Source organism: Nerophis lumbriciformis, linkage group LG22 (assembly GCF_033978685.3).
Source record: "Nerophis lumbriciformis linkage group LG22, RoL_Nlum_v2.1, whole genome shotgun sequence".
Classification (NCBI taxonomy): domain Eukaryota; kingdom Metazoa; phylum Chordata; class Actinopteri; order Syngnathiformes; family Syngnathidae; genus Nerophis; species Nerophis lumbriciformis.
The window spans coordinates 41629144-41647458 of NC_084569.2; the positions used below are offsets into that span (position 1 = coordinate 41629144).

Consider the following 18315-nt stretch of genomic DNA (forward strand, 5'->3'; position numbering starts at 1 on the left):
TTTTGACGAGTTTTTGTTTAAATTATCCGTAGTAGAAATATTAATAATGTTGCGTTTATTATACGTAGTGCACTTTAAATAGTTTCGACCATATCTAGGAATTGATACGACGGGAATTTTCAGATTGTTTGCTTGATGCTGCGATCGACTAAACGCATCATGATTTGCCACCTCAGTAGAATGCATATCTACCCCGGACACATTCACAACAGAAAACACATTATGTGAGTTGTGTGTTATTCTAAGAAAATTGCTATGCGTACAGGAATTATCCAGCCTGGCGCTGGCTAGTTCTAGCTTAACTGACTCCTCACCCGGACTAGCAGGCTCTGTAATTGCCTGTGACCGGGCTTGCTCTAGTGTAGTTAGTCAAATGTGACTTAAACAGTAGTCTATATTCTTAGACAGGATGATGGCGCCTTCCTGGTTAGGGTGAAGGCCGTCCCTCATCAGCAAGCCTGGTTTGCCCCAGAAAGAGGGCCAATTATCAATAAACGTTAGTCCCTGTTGTCTACAGAAGCTAGCCAGCCACTTGTTAAGCGAGACTAATCTGCTATATCTCTCATCATTGCCTCTCGCAGGCAGGGGGCCAGAGACAATTACTCGATGCCTGGACATCTTTCTAGCGAGATCACAAGTCCTGGCTATGTTTCTCTTTGTAATCTCTGACTGTCTCATTCTAGTGTCATTGGAGCCAACGTGTACAACTATATTCGCATAACTAGTGGTGCGATTAGCCTGTCGTACGTGTTTACTAGGCCTGTTGCGAGTTAGCTCCCTAAGATTAGCCTCTATGTCAGGTGCTCGGGCCCCCGGGATGCACTTAATTGTGGCTGGTTTGCTAAGCTTTATGTTTCGGGTGATGGAGTCCCCTATGACTAAGGTTGATAGTTTTTATTTTTGTAACATTTTATAGTTTATGTTTTTAACATTTTGTAGTTTATTTTGAACAATTTATAGTTTTTAACATCTTATCATTTTTATGTTTTCAACATTTTATAGTTTAGATGTTTTTAACATTTTATAGTTTGTTTTTAACATTTTATAGTTTTTATGTTTTTAACATGTTATAGGTTTTATGTTTTTAACATTTTATAGTTTTTATGTTAACATTTTATAGATTACACCCGATTCCGACATTTCAACCATCCACCCACACTACTATATCAAACACAAAACATGTTTTCTATTTCCCCAAATTCCTGGAACTTTCTCCGCATTGACAATGAATGGGCATTATATAAAAACAAACAAAAGGAGAGTGCCGCTAAGAAAAGGCATTGATGCTTAGGGATGGCTATGCAAAACTAAAACTGAACTGGCCGCAAATTAAACAAACACAGAATGCTGGACTACAGCAAAGACTTACAGCGTGTGGAGCGGACGGCGTTTTAACATTTTGTAATTTATGTTTTTAACATTTGATAGTTTTCATGTTTTTAACATTTTACAGTTTTTGTTTTTAACATTTGATAGTTTTTATTTTTTTAAACATTTTATAGTTTTTACCATTTTATAGTTTGTTTTTAACATTTTATATTTTTTATGTTTTTAACATTTTATATCTTTAACATTTTATAGTTTTTTATGTTTTTAACATTTTATAGTTCGTTTTTAACATTTTATAGTTCGTTTTTAACATTTTGTAGTTTTGATGTTAACATTTTGTTTTTCACATTTTATAGCTTTTATGTTTTTGACATTTGATAGTTTTTATGTTATTAACATTTTATTGTTTTCATGTTTTTAACATTTAATCATTTTCATGTTAACATTTTACAGTTGTTATGTTTTTAACATTTTATAGTTTGTTTTTAACATTTGATAGTTTTTATTTTTGTAACATTTTATAGTTTACCGTATGTTTTTAACATTTTGTAGTTTGTTTTTAACCATTTATAGTTTTTAACATCTTATAGTTTTTATGTTTTCAACATTTTATAGTTTAGATGTTTTTAACATTTTATAGTTTGTTTTTAACATTTTATAGTTTTTATGTTTTTAACATTTTTATGTTAACATTTTATAGATTACACCCGATTCCGACATTTCAACCATCCACCCACACTACTATATCAAACGCAAAACATGTTTTCTATTTCCCCAAATTCCTGGAACTTTCTCCGCATTGACAATGAATGGGCATTATATAAAAACAAACAAAAGGAGAGTGCCGCTAAGAAAAGGCATTGATGCTTAGGGATGGCTATGCAAAACTAAAACTGAACTGGCCGCAAAGTAAACAAACACAGAATGCTGGACTACAGCAAAGACTTACAGCGTGTGGAGCGGACGGCGTTTTAACATTTTGTAATTTATGTTTTTAACATTTGATAGTTTTCATGTTTTTAACATTTTACAGATTTTGTTTTTAACATTTGATAGTTTTTATTTTTTTAACATTTTATATTTTTTATGTTTTTAACATTTTATATCTTTAACATTTTATAGTTTTTTATGTTTTTAACATTTTATAGTTCATTTTTAACATTTTATAGTTCGTTTTTAACATTTTGTAGTTTTTATGTTAACATTTTGTTTTTGACATTTTATAGCTTTTATGTTTTTGACATTTGATAGTTTTTATGTTATTAACATTTTATTGTTTTCATGTTTTTAACATTTAATCATTTTCATGTTAACATTTTACAGTTTTTATGTTTTTAACATTTTATAGTTTGTTTTTAACATTTGATAGTTTTTATTTTTGTAACATTTTATAGTTTGTTTTTAACATTTTATAGTTTGTTTTTAACAATTTATAGTTTTTAACATCTTATAGTTTTTATGTTTTCAACATTTTATAGTTTAGATGTTTTTAACATTTTATAGTTTGTTTTTAACATTTTATAGTTTTTATGTTTTTAACATATTATAGGTTTTATGTTTTTAACATTTTATAGTTTTTATGTTAACATTTTATAGATTACACCCGATTCCGACATTTCAACCATCCACCCACACTACTATATCAAACGCAAACATGTTTTCTATTTCCCCAAATTCCTGGAACTTTCTCCGCATTGACAATGAATGGGCATTATATAAAGATAAACAAAAGGAGAGTGCCGCTAAGAAAAGGCATTGATGCTTAGGTATGGCTATGCAAAACTAAAACTGAACTGGCCACAAATTAAACAAACACAGAATGCTGGACTACAGCAAAGACTTACAGCGTGTGGAGCGGACGGCGTTTTAACATTTTGTAATTTATGTTTTTAACATTTGATAGTTTTCATGTTTTTAACATTTTACAGTTTTTGTTTTTAACATTTGATAGTTTTTATTTTTTTTAACATTTTATAGTTTTTACCATTTGTTTTGAACATTTTATATTTTTTATGTTTTTAACATTTTATATATTTAACATTTTATAGTTTTTTATGTTTTTAACATTTTATAGTTTTTTAATATTTTATAGTTCGTTTTTTAACATTTTGTAGTTTTTATGTTAACATTTTGTTTTTCACATTTTATAGCTTTTATGTTTTTGACATTTGATAGTTTTTATGTTATTAACATTTTATTGTTTTCATGTTTTTAACATTTAATCATTTTCATGTTAACATTTTACAGTTTTTATGTTTTTAACATTTTATATATATTTTTTTTTAACATTTTAGAGTTTTTACCATTTTATATTTTGTTTTTAACATTTTATATTTTTTATGTTTTTAACATTTTATATATTTAACATTTTATAGTTTTTTATGTTTTTAACATTTTATAGTTTTTTAATATTTTATAGTTCGTTTTTAACATTTTGTAGTTTTTATGTTAACATTTTGTTTTTCACATTTTATAGTTTGTTTTTAACATTTGATAGTTTTTATTTTTGTAACATTTTATAGTTTATGTTTTTAACATTTTGTAGTTTGTTTTTAACCATTTATAGTTTTTAACATTTTATAGTTTTTATGTTTTTAACATTTTATAGTTTTTATGTTTTTAACATGTTATAGGTTTTATGTTTTTAACATTTTATAGTTTTTATGTTAACATTTTATAGATTACACCCGATTCCGACATTTCAACCATCCACCCAAACTACTATATCAAACGCAAACATGTTTTCTATTTCCCCAAATTCCTCAAACTTTCTCCGCATTGACAATGAATGGGCATTATATAAAAATAAACAAAAGGAGGCATTGAAGCTTAGGAATGGCTATGCAAAACTAAAACTGAACTGGCCGCAAATTAAACAAACACAGAATGCTGGACTACAGCAAAGACTTACAGCGTGTGGAGCGGACGGCGTCCAAAAAGTACATCCGTACATGACAACAACAAAATAGGAGTGCAAGACAAGAACTAAAACGCTGCACACAGGAAAACAGCAAAAAAATCCAAATAAGTTAGGGCGTTTCATTTTTAAGTTTTCTGCTGGTGATGTGCCTCAGGATTTTTTCAAATTAAAAAAACACTGTGCTAAATTAGCTAAAAAGCTAGCATGCTTATATTAGAAGTGTGAAGCGGGCCGTTAAAAAGCTTAGCTATGGGCCGCACTTTGGACCCCCCTGGACTAAACCGTGGTACACCGAGCCCCCTGGAAAACAGTCTTTTGCTGTGATTGACAGGCCGGTGTGTCCCCCAGGGACCACATGGGGTCTGGTCTGGTCGTGCCACGCTAATGGGATTAGTCTAACACCGTGATGCCAACAGAGTACAAGTCTTTGACACGGTGAGGAACCTGAGATGAGGAATGTCGGCCCCTCCCCCCCATCTGGCTTTCATCAAACTCCGGCCGTTTTTCACATATTTTCCTCCGGAGGATTTATTTGAACAAGTTGAAATGTAACGCCGCCTCCTGGTGTTTGTCATGGCGGGCTCCCAGGAGCTGGACCCCAGGAGCTGGACCCCAGGAGCTGGATCCGCTCGTAAAGATGCGAGACCAGCAGAGATGGCGCTAGCTCAACCTCATTTCAGCTTCTCCCATATTCATTTGGACGCTTAGCCTTTTCCCAAAAAGTGGCAAGTTGTGTTACGTAACCAGATGTGAGGATCCTCTAGTCCAGGGGTCGGCAACCCAAAATGTTGAAAGAGCCTTATTGGACCAAAAAAATACAAAAATAAATCTGTCTGGAGCCGCATAAAATGAAAAGCCATATTACATACAGATAGTGTGTCATGAGATATAAATTGAATTAAGAGGACTTAAAGGAAACTAAATGAGCTCAAATATAGCTACAAATGAGCAGAGGTGGGACCAAGTCATTGTTTTGCAAGTCACAAGTAAGTCTCAAGTCTTTGCCCTCAAGTCCGAGTCAAGTCCCGAGTCAAGACAGGCAAGCCCCGAGTCAAGTCCAAAGTCAAGACTGGAAAGTCTCAAGTCAAGTCCTAAGTCCTGCATTTTGAGTTTCGAGTCCTTTCAAGTCCTTTTAACCACAGACTAATATATTAACACAGATTGTGTATGCTTTTCAAACGCTGTATTTATTTATTAAAACAAGTGCATTTTAAATGGCAGGAAAGAAAATTGTGCTGACATTGCACTTTATAATAGCACTATTAACCAGTCATTTTAAACATTAACTCATTCCTTTACAGAACAAACACATTGAAAAATAAAGTGCAAATGTACTTATTTGTACAAAAGTGTTAACATTGAAAAAACATGACATATACGTGAACATAACAAAAAAGTTGTACTTTTTATACGTCAGGGCCCTATGCTGCATTGCATTTGCAAAAGACCAAATTAGCCAAGAGTCTGTCAGTCATTTGTGCACGATGGGGGCGTAGTATGATGCCACCATGGCTGAAAACTCGCTCCACTGGAGCACTGGAGGCAGGCACTGCCAAGACTCTCATGGCCACTCGGAACAGTAAAGGAAGAGTCTTCATGTTCAATGCCCAGAACAAAAGGGGGGAGAGAGTTGTTTTGGGTTGGTGCACTACTTGTAAGTGTATCTTGTGTTTTTTATGTTGATTTAATTAAAAAAAGAAAAGAAAAAAAAAAAATTTCTTGTGCGGCCCGATACCAATCGATCCACGGACCAGTACCGGGCCGCGGCCCGGTGGTTGGGGACCACTGAGGTAAACAACCAACAGTATGTCAGAAAGCTAGCTAAAACGGTACACATATTCATAATATAGTATACATTTTAACTGACCTTTATTTGACTATTTTTGTCTTTTTTTAGGTGGCTAAAATACGCGGTGCTGCTGACCGCCGTCTAACGTTACGTGTGATATATTGACTAACGTAACCCTGCTTGAAAAAAATCACTGAACGAAAAGTATGAATAAGGTAGTGAACTGCAACAGATTCCCGTGTTTGCAATAACGTTATAACGTTAGCAGTGAGTTTACAGCCTCACTGATTTAACTACACAGCAAATAAAAGTCACGTTACTTAGCCAATAAACGTTATCTTACATTCAAAACTTACCCTTCTTTGTGCAACTTCAAATGCCGGACGAAGTTGGAAGTTGTTGCCTCTCCATCAGTCATTTTGGAACCGCATGTGTTGCATACTGCAAACCGTTTTGTGTTGACCACCTCGTAATTTTTATACCCAAACAAAATTATTTTAGGTATCATTTTTTGTTCACTGGCGTGTGGTTTGGACATGTCTTCTTCCTTGGTTGTCCTGCAATTTGATTGGATGAATGCTGTGTGATGAAAACAAAGTAGATCTAATTTGATTGGCTGTTGTACTGAGAGCACACCAGCTGACACACGCAACGCTGATAGACAAGTACACAATGAAAAATACGGAGCGCTCCCGAATAACTTTTTCATCTTTGGGTTTTGGGGAAAGTAGCAAGTCATGTCAAGTCATGTCAATTCAAAAGGCTCAAGTCCAAGTGAAGTCACAAGTCATTGATGTTAAAGTCGAAGTCGAGTTGCAAGTCTTTTTACATTTTGTCAAGTCCAGTCTAAAGTCATCAAATTCATGACTCGAGTCTGACTCGAGTCCAAGTCATGTGACTCGAGTCCACACCTCTGCAAATGAGGCATAATGATGCAATATGTACATATAGCTAGCCTAAATAGTAGTGATGGGTCCGGCAACACCGATGCATCGGCGCATGCGTCGAGCTCATAGAGCGAAACCCTGTGTCGGTGCGCGTACCGCTTTTAGAAAGTCACGTGACCGATCATGAGCTGTTTTGGTCACGTGACCGATACGCCAACTGTGTCGCACTGACGCCTCCTCTGTGCCCTGTGAGCGGCTCTTTTCTACAGCCGGAGAAATAATAACTAAGAAGAGAAATCGTCTAAAATGTAATACGTCGGAAAAACTTTTTTTTTTTTTTTTTTTATAAAAATGTGTAAAAAAATAAAATTAAAAAAATTCCCAGTCCACAATCATCCACAACACGTTCTCTTAGATTTCCATGTTATGATACATGTTCACATTATTTATTGACTGTATCTAAAAAAGATACAAATATATTTTTATTTAAATGAAGATATGAAATAATCCTAAATGACTTGGTTTATATTATTGTATATACTAGGGCAGGGGTCACCAACACGGTGCCCGCGGTCACCAGGTAGCCCGTAAGGACCAGATCAGTCGCCCGCTGGCCTGTTCTAAAAATAGCTCAAAGAGCAGCACTTACCAGTGAGCTGCCTCTATTTTTTTTAATTTTATTTATTTACTAGCAAGCTGGTCTCGCTTTGCTCGACATTTTTAATTCTAAAAGAGACAAAACTCAAATAGAATTTGAAAATCCAAGAAAATATTTTAAAGACTTGGTCTTCACTTGGAATAAGCGGTAGAAAATGGATGGATGGGTCTTCACTTGTTTAAATAAATTCATTTATTTTTTACTTTGCTTCTTATTACTTTTAGAAATACAATTTTAGAGAAAAAATACAACCTTAAAAATGATTTTAGGATTTTTAAACAAATATACCTTTTTACCTTTTAAATTTCTTCCTCTTCTTTCCTGACAATTTAAATCAATGTTCAAGTAAATTTATTTATTTTTTTATTGTAAAGAATAATAAATATTTTAGCTTCTGTTTTTTCGACGAAGAATATTTGTGAAATATTTCTTCAAACTTACTATGATTAAAATTCAAAAAAATTATTCTGGCAAATCTAGAAAATCTGTAGAATCAAATTGAAATCTTATTTCAAAGTATTTAGAATTTCTTTTAAAATTTTTGTTCTGGAAAATCTAGAAGAAATACTGATTTGTCTTTGTTAGAAATATAGCTTGGTCCAATTTGTTAAATATTCTAACAAAGTGCAGATTGGATTTTAACCAATTTAAAACATGTCATGAAAATTCTAAAATGTATCTTAATCAGGAAAAATGACTAATGATGTTCCATAAATTATTTTTTTAATTTTTTCAAAAAGATTCAAATAAGCTAGTTTTTCTCTTCTTTTTGTCGGTTGAATTTTGAATTATAAAGAGTCGAAATTGAAGATAAACTATGTTTCAAAATTTTGTTTTAAATTTTTTCGTATTTTCTCCTCTTTTAAACCGTTCAATTAAGTGTTTTTTTCATCATTTATTCTCTACAAAAAACCTTCCGTAAAAGGAAAAAAAAATGTACGACGGAATGACAGACAGAAATACCCATTTTTTTAAATATATACACACATTTATTTATTTAGCTATTCTTGTTTAAATCACACTTACGTGTAACTTACAAATGACAATATATTTATTTATTTAAGTGTGTATCAAACTGGTAGCCCTTCGCATTAATCAGTACCCAAGAAGTAGTTTTTGCTTTCAAAAAGGTTGGTGACCCCTGTACTAGGGCATCAAATCAGTGTCAGTTGAGTCGGTCCATAGGTTGCCTGTAGGGATTTTTAATGTCCAGCAGATGTCAGTATTTAGTGACACAGTATCGACACAGTATCAATACAGTTTTGCAATGTGTCGAAACGCTTCATGACGCCTCATCAACCCATCACTACTAAATAGCATGTTAGCATCGATTAGCTCGCAGTCATGCAGTGACCACATATGTCTGATTAGCACTTCACACAAGTCAATAACATCAACAAAACTCACCTTTGTGGATTCATGCACAACGTTAAAAGTTTGGTGGACAAAATGAGACAGAAAAAGAAGTGGCATAAAACACGTCCTAGAAAGTCGCAGAAAGTTATACATGTGAACAAACTAAGGTGAGTTCAAGGACTGCCAAAATTAGTAGGACAAAACGGCGCTCGCCAAATACTCGAATCAGTGAAGCATGTTTAATATAAACAGTGTGCTTTGTAACAATTAGGGAGGTTTGTGTCATGTTTGTCCTCTTACAGAAACCATATTAAAACAAAAAATATATTTTTTCCCCTCAACTTTTTCCATTTTTCATACATTTTTGAAAAAGCTCCAGAGAGCCACTAGGGCGGCGCTAAAGAGCCGCATGCGGCTCTAGAGCCGCGGGTTGCCGACCCTTGCTCTAGCAGCACAACAACATGAAGAATGTGCATACCACAGGTGTCAAACTCTTCCAGTAAACAAACAAGATTACATATATACAGGTAAAAGCCAGTAAATTAGAATATTTTGAAAAACTTGATTTATTTCAGTAATTGCATTCAAAAGGTGTAACTTGTACATTATATTTATTCATTGCACACAGACTGATGCATTCAAATGTTTATTTCATTTAATTTTGATGATTTGAAGTGGCAACAAATGAAAATCCAAAATTCCGTGTGTCACAAAATTAGAATATTACTTAAGGCTAATACAAAAAAGGGATTTTTAGAAATGTTGGCCAACTGAAAAGTATGAAAATGAAAAATATGAGCATGTACAATACTCAATACTTGGTTGGAGCTCCTTTTGCCTCAATTACTGCGTTAATGCGGCGTGGCATGGAGTCGATGAGTTTCTGGCACTGCTCAGGTGTTATGAGAGCCCAGGTTGCTCTGATAGTGGCCTTCAACTCTTCTGCGTTTTTGGGTCTGGCATTCTGCATCTTCCTTTTCACAATACCCCACAGATTTTCTATGGGGCTAAGGTCAGGGGAGTTGGCGGGCCAATTTAGAACAGAAATACCATGGTCCGTAAACCAGGCACGGGTAGATTTTGCGCTGTGTGCAGGCGCCAAGTCCTGTTGGAACTTGCAATCTCCATCTCCATAGAGCAGGTCAGCAGCAGGAAGCATGAAGTGCTCTAAAACTTGCTGGTAGACTGCTGCGTTGACCCTGGATCTCAGGAAACAGAGTGGACCGACACCAGCTGGACTGCTGCTGAGTGGTCCAAAGTCATGTTTTCTGACGAAAGCAAATTTTGCATTTCCTTTGGAAATCGAGGTCCCAGAGTCTGGAGGAAGACAGGAGAGGCACAGGATCCACGTTGCCTGAAGTCTAGTGTAAAGTTTCCACCATCAGTGATGGTTTGGGGTGCCATGTCATCTGCTGGTGTCGGTCCACTCTGTTTCCTGAGATCCAGGGTCAACGCAGCCGTCTACCAGCAAGTTTTAGAGCACTTCATGCTTCCTGCTGCTGACCTGCTCTATGGAGATGGAGATTTCAAGTTCCAACAGGACTTGGTGCCTGCACACAGCGCAAAATCTACCCGTGCCTGGTTTACGGACCATGGTATTTCTGTTCTAAATTGGCCCGCCAACTCCCCTGACCTTAGCCCCATAGAAAAATCTGTGGGGTATTGTGAAAAGGAATATGCAGAATGCCAGACCCAAAAACGCAGAAGAGTTGAAGGCCACTATCAGAGCAACCTGGGCTCTCATAACACCTGAGCAGTGCCAGAAACTCATCGACTCCATGCCACGCCGCATTAACGCAGTAATTGAGGCAAAAGGAGCTCCAACCAAGTATTGAGTATTGTACATGCTCATATTTTTCATTTTCATACTTTTCAGTTGGCCAACATTTCTAAAAATCCCTTTTTTGTATTAGCCTTAAGTAATATTCTAATTTTGTGACACACGGAATTTTGTATTTTCATTTGTTGCCACTTCAAATCATCAAAATTAAATGAAATAAACATTTGAATGCATCAGTCTGTGTGCAATGAATAAATATAATGTACAAGTTACACCTTTTGAATGCAATTACTGAAATAAATCAAGTTTTTCAAAATATTCTAATTTACTGGCTTTTACCTGTATACTAGGGCAGGGGTCACCAACACGGTGCCCGCGGTCACCAGGTAGCCCGTAAGGACCAGATCAGTCGCCCGCTGGCCTGTTCTAAAAATAGCTCAAAGAGCAGCACTTACCAGTGAGCTGCCTCTATTTTTTAAATGTCATTTATTTACTAGCAAGCTGGTCTCGCTTTGCTCGACATTTTTAATTCTAAAAGAGACAAAACTCAAATAGAATTTGAAAATCCAAGAAAATATTTTAAAGACTTGGTCTTCACTTGGAATAAGCGGTAGAAAATGGATGGATGGATGGGTCTTCACTTGTTTAAATAAATTCATTTATTTTTTACTTTGCTTCTTATTACTTTTAGAAATACAATTTTAGAGAAAAAAATACAACCTTAAAAATGATTTTAGGATTTTTAAACAAATATACCTTTTTACCTTTTAAATTTCTTCCTCTTCTTTCCTGACGATTTAAATCAATGTTCAAGTAATTTTTTTTTTTCATTGTAAAGAATAATAAATATTTTAGCTTCTGTTTTTTCGACAAAGAATATTTGTGAAATATTTCTTCAAACTTACTATGATTAAAATTCAAAAAAATTATTCTGGCAAATCTAGAAAATCTGTAGAATCAAATTTAAATCTTATTTCAAAGTATTTTGAATTTCTTGTTCTGGAAAATCTAGAAGAAATACTGATTTGTCTTTGTTAGAAATATAGCTTGGTCCAATTTGTTAAATATTCTAACAAAGTGCAGATTGGATTTTAACCAATTTAAAACATGTCATGAAAATTCTAAAATGTATCTTAATCAGGAAAAATTACTAATGATGTTCCATAAATTTTTTTTTTTTAATTTTTTCAAAAAGATTCAAATAAGCTAGTTTTTCTCTTCTTTTTGTCGGTTGAATTTTGAATTTTAAAGAGTCGAAATTGAAGATAAACTATGTTTCAAAATTTTGTTTTAAATGTTTTCGTATTTTCTCCTCTTTTAAACCGTTCAATTAAGTGTTTTTTTCATCATTTATTCTCTACAAAAAACCTTCCGTAAAAAGAAAAAAAAATGTACGACGGAATGACAGACAGAAATACCCATTTTTTTTATATATATAAATTTATTTATTTAGCTATTCTTGTTTAAATCACACTTACGTGTAACTTACAAATGACAATATATTTATTTATTTAAGTGTGTATCAAACTGGTAGCCCTTCGCATTAATCAGTACCCAAGAAGTAGTTTTTGGTTTCAAAAAGGTTGGTGACCCCTGTACTAGGGCATCAAATCAGTGTCAGTTGAGTCGGTCCATAGGTTGCCTGTAGGGATTTTTAATGTCCAGCAGATGTCAGTATTTAGTGACACAGTATCGACACAGTATCAATACAGTTTTGCAATGTGTCGAAACGCTTCATGACGCCTCATCAACCCATCACTACTAAATAGCATGTTAGCATCGATTAGCTCGCAGTCATGCAGTGACCACATATGTCTGATTAGCACTCCACACAAGTCAATAACATCAACAAAACTCACCTTTGTGCATTCATGCACAACGTTAAAAGTTTGGTGGACAACATGAGACAGAAAAAGAAGTGGCATAAAACACGTCCTAGAAAGTCGCAGAAAGTTATACATGTGAACAAACTAAGGTGAGTTCAAGGACTGCCAAATTTAGTAGGACAAAACGGCGCTCGCCAAATACTCGAATCAGTGAAGCATGTTTAATATAAACAGTGTGCTTTGTAACAATTAGGGAGGTTTGTGTCATGTTTGTCCTCCTACAGAAACCATATTAAAACAAAAAATATATTTTTTCCCCTCAACTTTTTCCATTTTTCATACATTTTTGAAAAAGCTCCAGAGAGCCACTAGGGCGGCGCTAAAGAGCCGCATGCGGCTCTAGAGCCGCGGGTTGCCGACCCTTGCTCTAGCAGCACAACAACATGAAGAATGTGCATACCACAGGTGTCAAACTCTTCCAGTAAACAAACAAGATTACATATACAGGTAAAAGCCAGTAAATTAGAATATTTTGAAAAACTTGATTTATTTCAGTAATTGCATTCAAAAGGTGTAACTTGTACATTATATTTATTCATTGCACACAGACTGATGCATTCAAATGTTTATTTCATTGAATTTTGATGATTTGAAGTGGCAACAAATGAAAATCCAAAATTCCGTGTGTCACAAAATTAGAATATTACTTAAGGCTAATACAAAAAAGGGATTTTTAGAAATGTTGGCCAACCGAAAAAGTATGAAAATGAAAAATATGAGCATGTACAATACTCAATACTTGGTTGGAGCTCCTTTTGCCTCAATTACTGCATTAATGCGGCGTGGCATGGAGTCGAAGAGTTTCTGGCACTGCTCAGGTGTTATGAGAGCCCAGGTTGCTCTGATAGTGGCCTTCAACTCTTCTGCGTTTTTGGGTCTGGCATTCTGCATCTTCCTTTTCACAATACCCCACAGATTTTCTATGGGGCTAAGGTCAGGGGAGTTGGCGGGCCAATTTAGAACAGAAATACCATGGTCCGTAAACCAGGCACGGGTAGATTTTGCGCTGTGTGCAGGCGCCAAGTCCTGTTGGAACTTGAAATCTCCATCTCCATAGAGCAGGTCAGCAGCAGGAAGCATGAAGTGCTCTAAAACTTGCTGGTAGACGGCTGCGTTGACCCTGGATCTCAGGAAACAGAGTGGACCGACACCAGCAGATGACATGGTACCCCAAACCATCACTGATGGTGGAAACTTTACACTAGACTTCAGGCAACGTGGATCCTGTGCCTCTCCTGTCTTCCTCCAGACTCTGGGACCTCGATTTCCAAAGGAAATGCAAAATTTGCATGGTTGGGTGATGGTTTGGGGTGCCATGTCATCTGCTGGTGTCGGTCCACTCTGTTTCCTGAGATCCAGGGTCAACGCAGCCGTCTACCAGCAAGTTTTAGAGCACTTCATGCTTCCTGCTGCTGACCTGCTCTATGGAGATGGAGATTTCAAGTTCCAACAGGACTTGGCGCCTGCACACAGCGCAAAATCTACCCGTGCCTGGTTTACGGACCATGGTATTTCTGTTCTAAATTGGCCCGCCAACTCCCCTGACCTTAGCCCCATAGAAAATCTGTGGGGTATTGTGAAAAGGAAGATGCAGAATGCCAGACCCAAAAACGCAGAAGAGTTGAAGGCCACTATCAGAGCAACCTGGGCTCTCATAACACCTGAGCAGTGCCAGAAACTCATCGACTCCATGCCACGCCGCATTAACGCAGTAATTGAGGCAAAAGGAGCTCCAACCAAGTATTGAGTATTGTACATGCTCATATTTTTCATTTTCATACTTTTCAGTTGGCCAACATTTCTAAAAATCCCTTTTTTGTATTAGCCTTAAGTAATATTCTAATTTTGTGACACACGGAATTTTGTATTTTCATTTGTTGCCACTTCAAATCATCAAAATTAAATGAAATAAACATTTGAATGCATCAGTCTGTGTGCAATGAATAAATATAATGTACAAGTTACACCTTTTGAATGCAATTACTGAAATAAATCAAGTTTTTCAAAATATTCTAATTTACTGGCTTTTACCTGTATATGTCATCCAAAAGAACTTGGGAGAGACCAGTGGGTTTTATTGAGACGGGTACGCTTCAAAGTGTGTATTTTTTCGACTAAAATATGGACTTTTGTGGAGGATAAAACCAATTATTCATGTTTACCGGGAACTCCGCTTCACTATACAAACTTTTCTACTTCCAAAGTTTGTACATAGAAGATGTATGCATACGCACCCTCCCTGCGTAGTGGATTACGCAGAAGTCGGCTTTGTCCTTCAGCTGACGGGGCTTCTGGAACTTGGTGTGCGTGCCTTGCTCCTGGAGCACCTTGTCCACGAAGGTCTTGTCCGTGGCTTTGGGGAACCAGCACTCTTCGTCCAGCAGGGCCAGAATACCAGGGGGGTTGTTCTGTGGGGCGGGACAGGAAACGGTTTCAGGACAAACAGTGAGTGAAAAAACTCTTTAAAGGGGAACATTATCACCAGACCTATGTAAGCGTCAATATATACCTTGATGTTGCAGAAAAAAGACCATATATTTTTTTTACCGATTTCCGAACTCTAAATGGGTGAATTTTGGCGAATTAAACCATACTTGCCATCCCTCCCGGATTTTCCGGGAGACTCCCGAACTGGGACTCTCACTATTATGTTAGATCCACTATGGACTGGACTCTCACACTATTATGTTAGATCCACTATGGACTGGACTCTTACTATTACGTTAGATCCACTATGGACTGGACTCTCACACTATTATGTTAGATCCACTATGGACTGGACTCTCACTATTATGTTAGATCCACTATGGACTGGACTCTCTCACTATTATGTTAGATCCACTATGGACTGGACTCGTACTATTATGTTAGATCCACTATGGACTGGACTCTCACACTATTATGTTAGATCCACTATGGACTGGACTCTCACTATTATGTTAGATCCACTATGGACTGGACTCGTACTATTATGTTAGATCCACTATGGACTGGACTCTCACACTATTATGTTAGATCCACTATGGACTGGACTCTCACTATTATGCTAGATCCACTATGGACTGGACTCTCACACTATTATGTTAGATCCACTATGGACTGGACTCTCACTATTATGTTAGATCCACTATGGACTGGACTCTCACTATTATGTTAGATCCACTATGGACTGGACTCTCACTATTATGTTAGATCCACTATGGACTGGACTCTCACTATTATGTTAGATCCACTATGGACTGGACTCTCACACTATTATGTTAGATCCACTATGGACTGGACTCTCACTATTATGTTAGATCCACTATGGACTGGACTCTCACACTATTATGTTAGATCCACTATGGACTGGACTCTCACACTATTATGTTAGATCCACTATGGACTGGACTCTCACTATTATGTTAGATCCACTATGGACTGGACTCGTACTATTATGTTAGATCCACTATGGACTGGACTCTCACTATTATGTTAGATCCACTATGGACTGGACTCTCACTATTATGTTAGATCCACTATGGACTGGACTCTCACTATTATGTTAGATCCACTATGGACTGGACTCTCACTATTATGTTAGATCCACTATGGACTGGACTCTCACTATTATGTTAGATCCACTATGGACTGGACTCTCACACTATTATGTTAGATCCACTATGGACTGGACTCTCACTATTATGTTAGATCCACTATGGACTGGACTCTCACACTATTATGTTAGATCCACTATGGACTGGACTCTCACACTATTATGTTAGATCCACTATGGACTGGACTCTCACACTATTATGTTAGATCCACTATGGACTGGACTCTCACAATATTATGTCAGACCCACTCGACATCCATTGCATTCGGTCTCCCCTAGAGAGGGGGGGGGTTACCCACATATGCGGTCCTCTCCAAGGTTTCTCATAGTCATTCACATCGACGTCCCACTGGGGTGAGTTTTTCCTTGCCCTTATGTGGGCTCTGTACCAAGGATGTCGTTGTGGCTTGTGCAGCCCTTTGAGACACTTGTGATTTAGGGCTATATAAATAAACATTGATTGATTGATTGATTGAAACCAGCACAGTACTCACCGGCCTCTCGATCAGGTCTATGCAAGGCTGCAGGTCCAGACCGAAGTCGATGAAGCTCCACTCGATGCCCTCCCTCTGGTACTCCTCCTGCTCCAGGATGAACATGGTGTGGTTGAAGAGCTGCTGCAGCTTCTCGTTGGTGTAGTTGATGCACAGCTGCTCGAAGGAGTTCAGCTTCAAATCAAACACGAGTCCAGTTAGGTCACAATGTCGCAAGAAAAAACACCAGAAATTCAGCTACTTTTTTGCCAACACTTTGAACCCTGCGGCTTATAAAACGGTCCGGCTAATTTATGGATTTTTCTTCGCTGACAGCCATAATGCAAAATAATTATAAAAAAAATAAATAAAAAAAGTATAATCAAATAAATAAAATAAAATTAATAAAAAATAAATAGTAAATAAATAATAACACTGAAAAGGTGTTTTATTGTTTGTGCTACGGCGCCATCTTTTAGACGAGCTCGCTTACGGAAAGTACTGCATTGCCCTTCTGTTCAACCGGAAGTAGAAGTGCCGTTTGGTCTCCTAGCCGTCCATAGCGTTTCTACTCGTATGCATTCTTCATTCATCACTTGTAAGTTTTACAATATAACTAAAACAATTCTTACTTACTAAAGCTGTCTGTAGGAGTGTTTTCATGCACATTTGCACCTGCTATCGTGATTTAATGAAGCTAGCGTCGTTAGCGAATATGCTAACGCGTCTACTAGTGTCGGCGTTAGCATAATTAACTGACAATGACATTCTTTTTGTATTGTTTCAGTTTCGTAAATTCACCAAAACATCAACGTGAATTTATTGAGTCTGTTTAGCTGATTGAAGAGCTAGCTTGCGCAAGCTAGTGGGTCCATGACCATGACTTCTGTAACTCTAACCCTAACCCGAGTTCGCTCACTGAAAGTACTGCAGTCCTGCGTTGCCCTTCTCTTCAACCGGAAGTAGAAGTGCTGTTTGGTCTTACAGCCGTCCATAGCGTTGCTACACGTATGGATTTTCCACTCAACCCTCAGTTTTACAATATAACTAAAACTATTCTTACTTACTAAAGCGTCCCATGTGTGATGTCTGTAGGAGTGTTTTCATGCATATTTGCACATGTTATTGTAATGTAATCAAGCTAGCATTGTTAGCATTAGCTAATATGCTAACACATTTACCGTATTTTCCGCACCATAAGGCGCCCTGGGTTAAAAGCCGCGCCTTCAATGAACGGCATATTTCAAAACTTTGTCCACCTATAAGCCGCCCCGTGTTGTAAGCCGCATCTAACTGCGCTAAAGGAATGTCAAAAAAACAGTCAGATAGGTCAGTCAAACTTTAATAATATATTAAAAACCAGCGTGATGTGGGCGCGCTTGGAGTCGTATATCAACATGGACGGAGCTGCGTGAAAAAAGCCACCCGGCCTCTTCGCGTAAACTTAAACTTACCTTAACCACTCGCTCATCTTTTCTTCATCCATCCATCTCTTCGAGTTAGCTTTTATGATGACGCCGGCTGGAAAGGTCTCTTTTGGCAAGGTCTTCCTTTTGAATATCACCATGGGTGGAAGTTTCTGGCCATTAGCATGGCAAGCTAGAACCACAGTGAAGGATGACTTCTCATTCCCTGTGGTGCG

At 36.7% G+C, this 18315-nt stretch overlaps 1 protein-coding gene across 2 annotated transcripts in view; it reads right to left on the bottom strand.

Annotated features, from left to right (window-relative positions):
- LOC133615346 (myosin-10-like) overlaps positions 1-18315 on the bottom strand; it is a 215291-nt gene that overhangs the window by 73375 nt on the left and 123601 nt on the right. For both annotated transcript variants that reach the window (XM_061973878.2, XM_061973877.2), the window contains 2 exons: positions 16695-16868; positions 14840-15013 (listed from right to left, as the gene is read on the bottom strand). In XM_061973878.2, the coding sequence (XP_061829862.2) occupies positions 14840-15013; positions 16695-16868 (348 nt within the window). The remainder of the gene's footprint in view (positions 1-14839; positions 15014-16694; positions 16869-18315) is intronic.